Consider the following 14,251-nt stretch of genomic DNA (forward strand, 5'->3'; position numbering starts at 1 on the left):
TGGGCTACAGATCGGGGCAGTAGTTCTGTGGCAGGTTTCCCAGGAACCCTCCGCTGGAAACGCCCACTGTGCATGGCGTTTAGCATAACCATGCATGAGTAGCAGCCTCAGCACTACACGTGACCCAATGTGATCGCAGTCTGCAATGCGATCTTGGGTGCTAATATCGCACCAAGATCACATTGCAAATGCGATCATTGATAAATAGGTCCATTAAGGACATGCCAAAAACAGCTCTAACAAAGATATGGGATCAACTGGGGTAATTATCAGTAAAAAATTAAACCCTTGGGTAATTATCAGACAGCGGTATCAGTGGCAATTTAAAAGGGCTGTTTGTTAATCACCCCTGAATTCATAGGGGTATATGCAATTGCGGTCGAATTGCCGCAAATGTCGAAAAACGACAATGCAATATAGTACTTTTCGACAAACGGACTATTCAGATTTGACTTTTTGAAATTCGACAGTTGACAAATTCTACATGTCTGCAATGGTAAAAATGCGGCTTTTCGACAAAAGTATATTCAATTGAAGAATGTCGATTCGACAACAGTGCTTTTCGAAAGTAATTTCGTCAATTTCATTCCGCCTCACTTTGCTGGCGGAATCTAATAAAAAAATTTAAAAACATGTTTTTTTTGTGTTTTTTTTATTGCTAATAGCATCTCCATTTATATTAGAATGGATTAGGTACTTGGTTTGTCTATTAGGAGACAACTATTATTTATATATTTCTTAAAATAATATATATTTTTTTTTAACTGACTAAAATAGAGAGCATGGTTTTCAGTGGGAAGGGGTGGGAATGGGTTAAAATCAAGAAAAAAAAAAATGCGTGGGGTCCCCCCTCCTAAGCATAACCAGCCTCGGGCTCTTTGAGCCGGTCCTGGTTGTAAAAATACGAGGGGGAAATTGACTGGGGATCCCCCGTATTTTTAGAACCAGCACCGGGCTCTGCGTCCGGTCCTGGTGCAAAAAATACGGGGGACAAAAAGCGTAGGGGTCCCCCGTATTTTTAACACCAGCACCGGGCTCCACTAGCTGGAGAGATAATGCCACAGCCGGGGGATACTTTTATACCGGTCCCTGCGGCCGTGGCATTAAATCCACAACTAGTCACCCCTGGCCGGGGTACCCTGGAGGAGTGGGGACCCCTTAAATCAAGGGGTTTCCCCCCTCCAGCCACCCAAGGGCCAGGGGTGAAGTCCGAGGCTGTCCCCCCCCCCATCCATGGGCTGCGGATGGGGGGCTAATAGCCTTGTGACAAATCAAAGAATATTGTTTTTTGCAGAAGAACTACAAGTCCCAGCAAGCCTCCCTTGCAAGCTGGTACTTGGAGAACCACAAGTACCAGCATGCGGGGGGGGGGGGGGGGGGCGCTGGTACCTGTAGTTCTTCTGCAAAAAAAATACCCAAATAAAAACAGGACACGCACACCGTGAAAGTAAAAATAAGAATTTACTTACCGATAATTCTATTTCTCGGAGTCCGTAGTGGATGCTGGGGTTCCTGAAAGGACCATGGGGAATAGCGGCTCCGCAGGAGACAGGGCACAAAAAAGTAAAGCTTTACTAGGTCAGGTGGTGTGCACTGGCTCCTCCCCCTATGACCCTCCTCCAGACTCCAGTTAGGTACTGTGCCCGGACGAGCATACACAATAAGGGAGGCATTTTGAATCCCGGGTAAGACTCATACCAGCCACACCAATCACACCGTACAACTTGTGATCTAAACCCAGTTAACAGTATGACAACAGAAAGGGCCTCTTAAAGATGGCTCCTTAACAATAACCCGAATTAGTTAACAATAACTATGTACAAGTATTGCAGATAATCCGCACTTGGGATGGGCGCCCAGCATCCACTACGGACTCCGAGAAATAGAATTATCGGTAAGTAAATTCTTATTTTCTCTATCGTCCTAAGTGGATGCTGGGGTTCCTGAAAGGACCATGGGGATTATACCAAAGCTCCCAAACGGGCGGGAGAGTGCGGATGACTCTGCAGCACCGAATGAGAGAACTCCAGGTCCTCCTTTGCCAGGGTATCAAATTTGTAAAATTTTACAAACGTGTTCTCCCCCGACCACGTAGCTGCTCGGCAGAGTTGTAATGCCGAGACCCCTCGGGCAGCCGCCCAAGATGAGCCCACCTTCCTTGTGGAGTGGGCTTTTACAGTTTTAGGCTGTGGCAGGCCTGCCACAGAATGTGCAAGTTGAATTGTGTTACAAATCCAACGAGCAATCGACTGCTTAGAAGCAGGTGCGCCCAACTTGTTGGGTGCATACAATATAAACAGCGAGTCAGATTTTCTGACTCCAGCCGTCCTTGCAATGTATATTTTTAAGGCTCTGACAACGTCCAACAACTTGGAGTCCTCCAAGTCGCTAGTGGCCGCAGGCACCACAATAGGTTGGTTCAGATGAAATGCTGATACCACTTTAGGGAGAAAATGCGGACGAGTCCGCAGTTCTGCCCTATCCGAATGGAAGATTAGATAAGGACTTTTATAAGATAAAGCCGCCAATTCAGATACTCTCCTGGCAGAGGCCAGGGCTAGTAACATAGTCACTTTCAATGTGAGATATTTCAAATCCACCTTTTTCAATGGTTCAAACCAATGGGATTTGAGGAAATCTAAAACTACATTTAGATCCCACGGTGCCACCGGAGGCACCACAGGAGGCTGTATATGCAGTACTCCCTTGACAAAAGTCTGGACCTCAGGGACAGAGGCCAATTCTTTTTGGAAGAATATTGACAGGGCCGAAATTTGAACCTTAATGGATCCCAATTTGAGACCCATAGATAATCCTGATTGCAGGAAATGTAGGAAACGACCCAGTTGGAATTCCTCCGTCGGAACCCTCCGATCCTCGCACCACGCTACATATTTTCGCCAAATGCGGTGATAATGTTTCACGGTGACTTCCTTCCGTGCCTTAATCAAGGTAGGAATGACTTCTTCTGGAATGCCTTTCCCTTTTAGGATCTGGCGTTCAACCGCCATGCCGTCAAACGCAGCCGCGGTAAGTCTTGAAAAAGACAGGGACCCTGCTGTAGCAGGTCCCTTCTCAGAGGTAGAGGCCACGGTTCGTCCGTGAGCATCTCTTGAAGTTCCGGATACCAAGTCCTTCTCGGCCAATCCGGAACCACTAGTATTGTTCTTACTCTTCTTTGCCGTATGATCTTCAATACCTTTGGTATGAGCGGCAGAGGAGGAAACACATACACTGACTGGTACACCCAAGGAGTTACCAGTGCGTCCACAGCTATTGCCTGTGGATCTCTGGACCTGGCGCAATATTTGTCCAGTTTTTTGTTGAGGCGAGACGCCATCATGTCTACAATTGGTCTTTCCCAACGGTCTATTAACATGTTGAAGACTTCTGGATGTAGACCCCACTCTCCCGGATGAAGATCGTGTCTGCTGAGGAAGTCTGCTTCCCAGTTGTCCACGCCCGGGATGAACACTGCTGACAGTGCTATCACGTGATTCTCCGCCCAGCGAAGAATCTTGGCAGCTTCTGCCATTGCACTCCTGCTTCTTGTGCCGCCCTGCCTGTTTACATGGGCGACCGCCGTGATGTTGTCCGACTGAATCAACACCGGCTTTCCTTGCAGGAGAAGTTCCGCCTGGCTTAGAGCATTGTAGATTGCTCTTAGTTCCAGAATGTTTATGTGAAGAGACTTTTCCAGACTCGTCCATACTCCCTGGAAGTTTCTTCCTTGTGTGACTGCTCCCCAGCCTCTCAGGCTGGCGTCCGTGGTCACCAGGATCCAATCCTGAATGCCGAATCTGCGGCCTTCTAATAGGTGAGCCTTCTGCAACCACCACAGAAGTGACACCCTTGTCTTTGGTGACAGGGTTATTCGCAGGTGCATCTGCAGATGCGACCCTGACCATTTGTCCAACAGATCCCTTTGGAATATTCTTGCATGGAATCTGCCGAATGGAATTGCTTCGTAAGAAGCCACCATTTTTCCCAGGACTCTTGTGCATTGATGTACTGACACTTTTCCTGGTTTTAGGAGGTTCCTGACCAGATCGGATAACTCCTTGGCTTTTTCCTCTGGAAGGAAAACCTTTTTCTGAACCGTGTCCAGAATCATTCCTAGGAACAGCAGACGAGTTGTCGGGATTAAATGGGATTTTGGAATATTCAGAATCCACCCGTGTTGTCTTAGCACCTCTTGAGATAGTGCTAAAGCTGTCTCCAGCTGTTCTCTGGACCTTGCCCTTATTAGGAGATCGTCCAAGTATGGGATAACTAATACGCCTTTTCTTCGAAGAAGAATCATCATCTCGGCCATTACCTTGGTAAAGACCCGAGGCGCCGTGGACAATCCGAACGGCAGCGTCTGAAACTGATAGTGACAGTTTTGAACAATGAACCTGAGGTACCCCTGGTGTGCGGGGTAAATCGGAACGTGTAGATACGCATCCTTGATGTCCAAGGATACCATAAAGTCCCCTTCTTCCAGGTTCGCTATCACTGCTCTGAGTGACTCCATCTTGAACTTGAACTTTTTTATGTAGAGGTTCAAGGACTTCAGATTTAGAATAGGCCTTACCGAGCCATCCGGCTTCGGTACCACAAATAGAGTGGAATAATACCCCTTTCCTTGTTGTAATAGGGGTACTTTGACTATCACCTGCTGAGCGTACAGCTTGTGAATGGCTTCCAACACCCTCTCCCTTTCGGAAGAGACGGTTGGTAAGGCAGACTTCAGGAAACGATGAGGAGGATCCGTCTCTAATTCCAACCTGTACCCCTGAGATATTATCTGCAGGATCCAGGGGTCTACCTGCGAGTGAGCCCACTGCGCGCTGTAATTTTTGAGACGGCCCCCCACTGTCCCAGAGTCCGCTTGAGAGGCCCCAGCGTCATGCTGAGGTTTTTGCAGGAGCCGGGGAGGGCTTCTGTTCCTGGGAAGGAGCTGCCTGTTGGTGTCTCTTCCCTCTTCCTCTGCCTCGTGGCAGGTACGACAAGCCCTTTGCTCTCTTATTTTTGTAGGAGCGAAAAGGCTGCGGTTGAAAGGTCGGTGCCTTTCTCTGTTGGGGAGTGACTTGAGGTAAAAAAGTGGATTTCCCGGCAGTAGCCGTGGCCACCAAGTCTGATAGACCAACTCCAAATAACTCCTCCCCTTTATACGACAAAACCTCCATGTGACGTTTTGAATCCGCATCGCCTGTCCACTGTCGTGTCCATAAGGCTCTTCTGGCTGAAATGGACATAGCACTCACCCGAGATGCCAGTGTGCAAATATCCCTCTGTGCATCACGCATATAGATAAATGCATCCTTTATTTGTTCTAACGACAGTAAAACATTGTCCCTATCTAGGGTATCAATATTTTCAATCAGGGATTCTGACCAAACTACTCCAGCACTGCACATCCAGGCAGTTGCTATAGCTGGTCGTAGTATAACACCTGCATGTGTGTATATATTCTTTTGAATAACTTCCATCTTTCTATCTGATGGATCCTTAAGTGCGGCCGTCTCAGGAGAGGGTAACGCCACTTGTTTGGATAAGCGTGTGAGCGCCTTGTCCACCTTAGGGGGTGTTTCCCAGCGCGCCCTAACCTCTGGCGGGAAAGGGTATAATGCCAATAACTTTTTTGAAATTATCAACTTTTTATCAGGAGCAACCCACGCTTCATCACACACGTCATTTAATTCTTCTGATTCAGGAAAAACTGTTTGTAGTTTTTTCACACCATACATAATACCCTGTTTTACGGTATCTGTAGTATCAGCTAAATGTAACGTCTCCTTCATTGCCAAAATCATATAACGTGTGGCCCTACTGGAAAATACGTTTGAATTTCTACCGTCGTCACTGGAATCAGTGCCCGTGTCTGGGTCTGTGTCGACCGACTGAGGCAAAGGGCGTTTTACAGCCCCTGACGGTGTTTGAGGCGCCTGGACAGGCATTAATTGATTGTCCGGCCGCCTCATGTCCTCAACTGACTGTTTAAGGGAAGATAAACCATCACGTAATTCCACAAATAAAGGCATCCATTCTGGTGTCGACCCCCTGGGGGGTGACATCTGCATATTTGGCAATTGCTCCGCCTCCACACCAATATCGTCCTCATACATGTCGACACCACGTACCGACACACACCGCAAACTCACAGGGAATGCTCTAATGAAGACAGGACCCACTAGCCCTTTTGGGGAGACAGAGGGAGAGTCTGCCAGCACACACCACAAAGCGCTATATATACAAGGGATATCCTTATATTAAGTGCTCCCTTATAGCTGCTTTAATATATATATATATAGCCATTAATGTGCCCCCCCTCTCTGTTTTACCCTGTTTCTGTAGTGCAGTGCAGGGGAGAGACCTGGGAGCCGTTCTGACCAGCGGAGCTGTGACAGAAAATGGCGCCGTGTGCTGAGGAGATAGGCCCCGCCCCTTTTTCGGCGGGTTCTTCTCCCGCTATTTTTCCAGTCAGGCAGGGGTTAAATATCTCCATATAGCCCCTATGGGCTATATGTGAGGTATTTTTAGCCTTGTATAAGGTTTATATTTGCCTCTCAGAGCGCCCCCCCCCAGCGCTCTGCACCCTCAGTGACTGCCCAGTGAAGTGTGCTGAGAGGAAAATGGCGCACAGCTGCAGTGCTGTGCGCTACCTTATGAAAACTGAGGAGTCTTCAGCCGCCGGTTTCCGGACCTCTTCACGCTTCAGCATCTGCAAGGGGGTCGGCGGCGCGGCTCCGGGACCGGACTCCACGGCTGGGCCTGTGTTCGATCCCTCTGGAGCTAATGGTGTCCAGTAGCCAAGCAGCAAATCCACTCTGCATGCAGGTGAGTTTACTACTTTCCCCCTAAGTCCCACGTTGCAGTGATCCTGTTGCCAGCAGGACTCACTGTAAAGAAAAAAAACCTAAACTAAACTTTCTCTAAGCAGCTCTTTAGGAGAGCCACCTAGATTGCACCCTTCTCGTTCGGGCACAAAATCTAACTGGAGTCTGGAGGAGGGTCATAGGGGGAGGAGCCAGTGCACACCACCTGACCTAGTAAAGCTTTACTTTTTTGTTCCCTGTCTCCTGCGGAGCCGCTATTCCCCATGGTCCTTTCAGGAACCCCAGCATCCACTTAGGACGATAGAGAAACTTTATTACATACATGCCGACACACACATACTTACCTATGTTCACACGCCGACCTCTGTCCACTTCTCCAAGTAGAATCTGGGGTACCTGAAAATAAAATTATTATACTCACCTAAATCCAGTGTGTCCTGTTCTTTTTTTGTAATCCACGTACTTGGCAAAAAAACAAACCGCATACCCGATCCACGCACTGAAAGGGGTCCCATGTTTACACATGGTACCCCTTTCCCCGAATGCTGAGACCCCCCGTGACTCCTGTCACAGAGGGTCCCTTCAGCCAATCAGGGAGCGCCACGTCGTGGCACTCTCCTGATTGCCTATGCGCGTCTGAGCTGTCAGACAGCGCATCGCACAGCCTCTCCATTATCTTCAATGGTGGGAACTTTGCGAGTGACCTCACCGCTGACCGCAAAGTTCCCACCATTGAAGATAATGGAGAGGCTGTGCGATGCGCTGTCTGACAGCTCAGACGCACATAGGCAATCAGGAGAGTGCCACGACGTGTTATGTTAGTTCAGCTTGCTGCTGCATTTGGTTCATGCCTGTTTGCGTGTGTTATGTTAATTGCCATGTATGCGGCAAGGTTGAGGTGTGAGCTGGTATGTATCTCACTCGCTGTCACTTTTTGGAGTCTAGGTCCACCTTCCAGGACCTCAACCACAGAATTCGGCGAGCCAGTATAGACTTCGTAGACGCCTTGACCACCATTACACCTGCCTCAGAGGACGCCTCCTGAATATAGTGGGAGGCTGTGGTAATACGAGACAGATATTGTCTGGCAGTGTCAGAAATATCCTGAGGCAGCTCATCCTCTAATGCCTCCTCTAATGCCTGAACCCATGCTTCAATTCCTTTTGCGGCCCAGGAGGCTGCTATAGTGTGTCTATGTACAGCACCGGTAAGGGAGTAAATAAACTTCAGGCATCCCTCCACACGCTTATCCGTCGGTTCCTTCAGTGAGGTGACAGTGGTGACAGGCAGAGTAGATGACACCACAATACGGGCGTCATGACAGTCCACCGGCGGTGGAGTTTCCCACTTGTTATCCTATCCCTGCGGAGTTGAGTAACGAGCTAACATCTTTTTAGACAGGGAGAATTTCCTTCCTGGAGACGACCAGGATTCCTGACGTATGTCAATTAAATGGTCAGAATGTTGTAAGACTACTTTAGTAACCTTCTGACTTTTGAACTCATCAGGTTTCTTAGACGCAGTAGTGGGATCTACCTCATCATCAATTTGTAGAATCAGCTTAGTAGACTCCACTGGGTCAGGAATATCAACCTGAGTTGTAGGTTCCTCATCAGAAGTGACTGTATCAGTATATTCCCCATCCTCATCAGAAGAATTATCTGAAATGTTAGTGGATTGTGAGAAGGAAGTGGCCCGCTTAGATGACCTCGACCCCAGCGGGGCGTGAGGTAGGCTTTTGTACCACCAAAGATTGATTTAATTGTTGTATCTGAGTAGACAGTGTGTCTGCCCAGGATGGCTCCTCAGTGACTACGTGAGCTGCGGGCTGACTGAGAGATGTATGGCACCCAGTACACAAACCATTGGTTATTACTTCCCCCTCAGGTAACTCCCTGCATGATGCAGAAGCGTCCGCGGATTTCCCGCCCTGCGTGGCAGACATGATAGCAGATGTAGCCGCAGAGCTAAACAGTACAAATAGCCAGACAAACAATACCTGCAAATAACCCCCTTATGCTATGTGACAAACAGAGGATTAAAGCGGTATGATGCGAGTAAAACACACTAAATAGTATATACTGTGTAACACTATATGAGACCCTGACGCACCTATCCCCCCAGGGTACAGAATACAGTGATAGCAATAGGTGGGATACACTAATGAAATCCACACAGCAGCTACAGGCACACTCAGTCACAGTTATAATGCAGAAATAAACTCAAACATTAAAACTGCACTGGACTAGTAAAATCATGCACACACACACACACACACACACACACACACACACACATCTCTCTCTCTCTATATATATATATATATATATATATATATATATATATATATATATCTCTCTCTCTCTCAGGTATAACATTGCACAGTAGATGTTGAATGTATATCTCAGAACACTTGTACTAAATGTTCAGGCAGAAGCACACTTGTTCTTAACGAACACTGTCTAAAGTAACATGTAGAATACTTAAGTCACTGTAAAATCACAGCGCTGATGACAGAGGAGACTTAGCCCAGCAGTCCCGGAGACCAGACGCAGCTATGTGAGAAAATGATGCCGAAATCTCAGTCAGGGAGTGAGGGAGAGTGATAAGCAGCTCCAGGGCAGGAACACCAGCAGTAAATGGCGCCTGGCACTGGGGGAGGGGCTACAAGTCAGCGTCTTGTCACCTCTGCTGGTCCTCACAACCGGGTACTGTGGAGCATATGTAACACGGATTTCTTAAACTCCGACCTGTGCTCCCTGCCCTGGTGAATATAGTGGGGTTCCTGTGCAGTACATTGTCCACGCCAGCATCGTGGTCAGTCTCCTGGGACCGCGACCGGAATGCGATTTACCGGCAGGTCCCGCCTGGGTGACCCTCTTACCTCCTCCCTCATGTGCAGCCACGCGATCCTGGAGAGCGTCAGCGGTGGTGTGCCTATGAACCGGTAAGCTCCGCTGCAAGCACCCGGAAACCAGGCCGCGGCAGTGTGCAGCGCTGCTGGGGAGGTGATGGAGCCGCAGCACAGCATGTCAGAATGACATAGAAAGTGCTGCGGCCCTTGAAGTCTTCTAAAAAATCTCTTTTCAGGGCTGCCTAGCGCAGCCCCCCTGTTAGGGGACCTGCTCTGCAGGCACCAACTTACAAACTGAGCCCCAGTGTCCGGAGGCGGGGTTCTAGAGGAGGCGGAGCAATGCATCCTGGGAACAGTCAAAGCTTTAACCTGTTGGTGCCTCGGATCAAGATCCAACTCTACACCCCAATGGAACACAGTGTACCCCGCTGCAGAAAACACATTCTCTCATTTTATGAATTGCATTATCAACATACATATTGAAATTTATATTTCAGGAGAACTACTGTAAGCGGAAACATTCCTCTTTGTTTGGTAAGACAGGATATTCACTATAGTAAATAAAACTCACCTGATATATCAATCATCAAGATCACTAGGGAGGGGGAGGGGGGGGGGGGGGGGGGTGGGTGTGCGCAGGCGTGTGTCTTTGGATTAATGGAAGGATGGGGGGGGGGGGGGGGGGGGGGGGAAGGAGGGTCAGGGCTTTGTTGCCGCCAATGGTTCAGGATATTGGCTTATATATAAAGAGGAAGTAAGTCTGAAAGCAAACATGTTGATATCAAAACAGTGTAGTGAAAGGATCATAGGTTTACTGCAAGCTCTAAATTATATTTTAACATATCAATTTACATTGCTATAAACTCATTGGAAACAGTTATTAGAACTTACCACTGTAGTATGGGGCAAATGCTTTCCTTTGATCAGTGGTATAAAAACATTTGTCCCAGTAGATTATTAGTTCCATTCTGATTTTCAGGATCACTTCCTTTAGATTTACAGACTTCAGCTCTTCCAGCCGTGTGAGCTCATTTTCCCACTAGAAGTAGAGCACAGCAAAACTGGTGTATACACATGCTGAATAGAGGCTTGATGAAGAGGTCTAACGCATATGCTAAAAAAGTTATCTGAAAACATGAGTCAGTCAACTTGGGTTTAGAATGTCACATTATGAAAGGGTATAAATCATGTACCTGTTGTGCTTTGATTTGTTAATACACACAACAGTTATAATAAGATTTTACACTTACCGGTAAACCTATTTCTCGTAGTCCGTAGAGGATGCTGGGACTCCGTAAGGACCATGGGGAATAGACTGGCTCCGCAGGAGACATGGGCACTTTAAGAAAGACTTTAGACTCTGGGTGTGCACTGGCTCCTCCCTCTATGCCCCTCCTCCAGACCTCAGTTAGAGAAACTGTGCCCAGAGGAGATGGACAGTACGAGAAAAGTATTTTTGTTAATCCAAGGGCAAGATTCATACCAGCCACACCAATCACACCGTATAACTTGTGATAAACTTACCCAGTTAACAGTATGAACAAACAACATAGTCTCAGTCCAAACCGATGAACTAGAATATAACCCTTATGTAAGCAATAACTATATACAAGTCTTGCAGAAGAAGTCCGCACTTGGGACGGGCGCCCAGCATCCTCTACGGACTACGAGAAATAGATTTACCGGTAAGTGTAAAATCTTATTTTCTCTAACGTCCTAGAGGATGCTGGGACTCCGTAAGGACCATGGGGATAATACCAAAGCTCCCAAACGGGCGGGAGAGTGCGGATGACTCTGCAGCACCGATTGAGCAAACAGGAGGTCCTCCTCAGCTAGGGTATCAAACTTATAGAACCTTGCAAAGGTGTTTGATCCCGACCAAGTAGCTGCTCGGCACAACTGTTATGCCGAGACCCCTCGGGCAGCCGCCCAAGAAGAGCCCACCTTCCTAGTGGAATGGGCCTTAACCGATTTTGGCAATGGCAATCCTGCCGAAGAATGTGCTTGCTGAATAGTGTTACAGATCCAGCGAGCAATAGTCTGCTTTGAAGCAGGTGCGCCAACCTTATTGGCTGCATACAGGATAAACAGCACCTCTGTCTTCCTGACCCTAGCTGTTCTGGCCACATAAATCTTCAAAGCCCTGACCACATCAAGTGACTCGGAATCCTCCAAGTCTCGTGTAGCCACAGGCACGACAATAGGCTAGTTCATATGAAAAGATGAGACCACTTTAGGCAGGAATTGAGGACGAGTTCTCAATTCTGCCCTATCCACGTGAAAAACCAGATAGGGGCTTTTATATGACAAAGCCGCTAATTCCGAAATACGCCTTGCAGAAGCTAAGGCCAACAACATGACCACCTTCCAAGTGAGATATTTCAACTCCACTGTTTTGAGTGGTTCAAACCAAGGTGACTTGAGGAAACTTAATACCACGTTAAGATCCCAAGGCGCCACCGGAGGTATAAAAGGAGGCTGAATATGCAGCACTCCCTTCACAAATGTCTGTACTTCAGGAAGAGAAGCCAATTCTTTTTGAAAGAAAATGGACAAGGCCGAAATTTGAACCTTTATGGATCCTAATTTTAGGCCCAAATTCACTCCTGTTTGAAGGAAGTGAAGTAAACGGCCCAAATGGAACTCCGCCGTAGGAGCAGTCCTAGCCTCACACCAAGAAACATATTTTCGCCATATGCGGTGATAATGTTTCGATGTCACGTCCTTCCTAGCCTTAATCAGGGTAGGAATGACCTCCTCTGGAATACCTTTTTCCGCTAGGATCCGGCGTTCAACCGCCATGCTGTCAAACGCAGCCGCGGGCCCTGTTGCAGCAGGTCCTGCCTTAGAGGAAGAGGCCACGGATCTTCTGCGAGCAACTCTTGCAGATCCGGATACCAAATCCTTCGTGGCCAATCTGGAACAATGAGGATTGTTCTCACTCTTCTTTGCCTTATTATTCTCAACACCATGGGTATGAGAGGCAAAGGAGGGAACACATAGACCGATCTGAACACCCATGGTGTCACCAGAGCATCTACAGCTACCGCCTGAGGGTCTCTTGACCTGGCGCAATATCGCTTTAGCTTTTTGTTGAGACGGGACGCCATCATGTCTATCTGAGGCAGTCCCCACCGACCCGCGATCCGTGCGAAGACTTCGTGACGAATTCCCCACTTTCCCGGATGCAGGTCGTGTCTGCTGAGGAAGTCCGGTTCCCAGTTGTCCACCCCCGGGATGAACACTGCCGACAGTGCGCCTACATGATTCTCCGCCCAGCGAAGAATCCTGGTTGCTTCTGCCATGGCCACTCTGCTCCTTGTGCCGCCTTGGCGGTTTACATGAGCCACTGCTGTGACATTGTCCGACTGAATCAGAACCGGTTTGTCCCGAAGTAATGCCTCCGCTTGACGTAGGCCGTTGTATATAGCCCTCAACTCCAGGACGTTGATGTGGAGACAAGTCTCTAGAGTTGACCAGAGACCTTGGAAATTTCTTCCCAGTGAGACTACTCCTCAACCCCGGAGGCTTGCGTCCGTGGTGACCAGGATCCAGTCCTGAATGCCGAACCTGCGGCCTTCCAGGAGGTGAGCACTGTGCAGCCACCACAGGAGAGATATCCTGGCTCTGGGAGACAGGGTGATCCTTTGATGCATTTGTAAATGAGACCCGGGCCGTTTGTCCAGTAGGTCCCATTGAAAAGTCCTCGCATGGAACCTGCTGAAGGGGATGGCCTCGTACGATGCCACCATCTTCCCCAGGACACGTGTGCAGTGAAGCACTGAAACCTCTTTTGGCTTTAATAGGTTCCTGACCAGAGCTATGAGCTCCTGAGCCTTTTCCATCGGAAGAAAAACCTATTTCTGTTCTGTGTCCAGAATCAGGCCCAAAAAGGTCAGTCGCGTTGTAGGAACCAGCTGGGACTTCGGATTATTGAGAATCCAGCCGTACTGTTGCAACGTCCTCACAGACAGTGACACGCTGTCCAGTAACTTCTCTCGAGATCTCGCCTTTATGAGGAGATCGTCCAAGTATGGGATAATTGTGACACCCTGCTTGCGCAGGAGCACCATCATTTCCGCCATTACCTTGGTGAAAATTCTCGGGGGCCGTGGAAAGCCCAAACGGCAACGTCTGAAATTGGTAGTGACAGTCCTGCACCGCAAATCTCAGGAACGCCTGATGAGGGGGAAATACCGGAACATGAAGGTAAGCATCCTTTATGTCCAGGGACACCATCCAAACCCCCCCCCACTCCAGGCTGGCGATGACCGCCCTGAGTGATTCCATTTTGAACTTGAACCTCTTCAAGTACAGGTTCAGGGATTTCAGATTCAAAATGGGTCTGACCGAACCGTCCGGTTTCGGAACCACAAACAGGGTTGAGTAATACCCCTTTCCTTGCTGGAGAAGAGGAACCTTGACTATCACCTGTTGCAGATACAATTTTTGAATTGCAGTTAACACTAACTCCCTTTCTGACGGAGAAGCTGCCAGAGCCGATTTGAAAAACCGGCGAGGAGGTATCTCTTCGAATTCCAGCCTGTATCCCTGAGAAACAATCTCTATTGCCCAG

At 48.3% G+C, this 14,251-nt stretch overlaps 1 protein-coding gene across 3 annotated transcripts in view; it reads right to left on the minus strand.

Annotated features, from left to right (window-relative positions):
* LOC134911195 (protein regulator of cytokinesis 1-like) overlaps window positions 1–14,251 on the minus strand; it is a 277,049-nt gene that overhangs the window by 85,005 nt on the left and 177,793 nt on the right. For all 3 annotated transcript variants that reach the window (XM_063919524.1, XM_063919514.1, XM_063919520.1), the window contains exon 7: window positions 10,567–10,714. In XM_063919524.1, coding sequence (XP_063775594.1) covers window positions 10,567–10,714 — 148 coding nt within the window. The remainder of the gene's footprint in view (window positions 1–10,566; window positions 10,715–14,251) is intronic.

The sequence above is a fragment of the Pseudophryne corroboree genome, chromosome 1, assembly GCF_028390025.1.
Source record: "Pseudophryne corroboree isolate aPseCor3 chromosome 1, aPseCor3.hap2, whole genome shotgun sequence".
NCBI classification, from domain to species: domain Eukaryota; kingdom Metazoa; phylum Chordata; class Amphibia; order Anura; family Myobatrachidae; genus Pseudophryne; species Pseudophryne corroboree.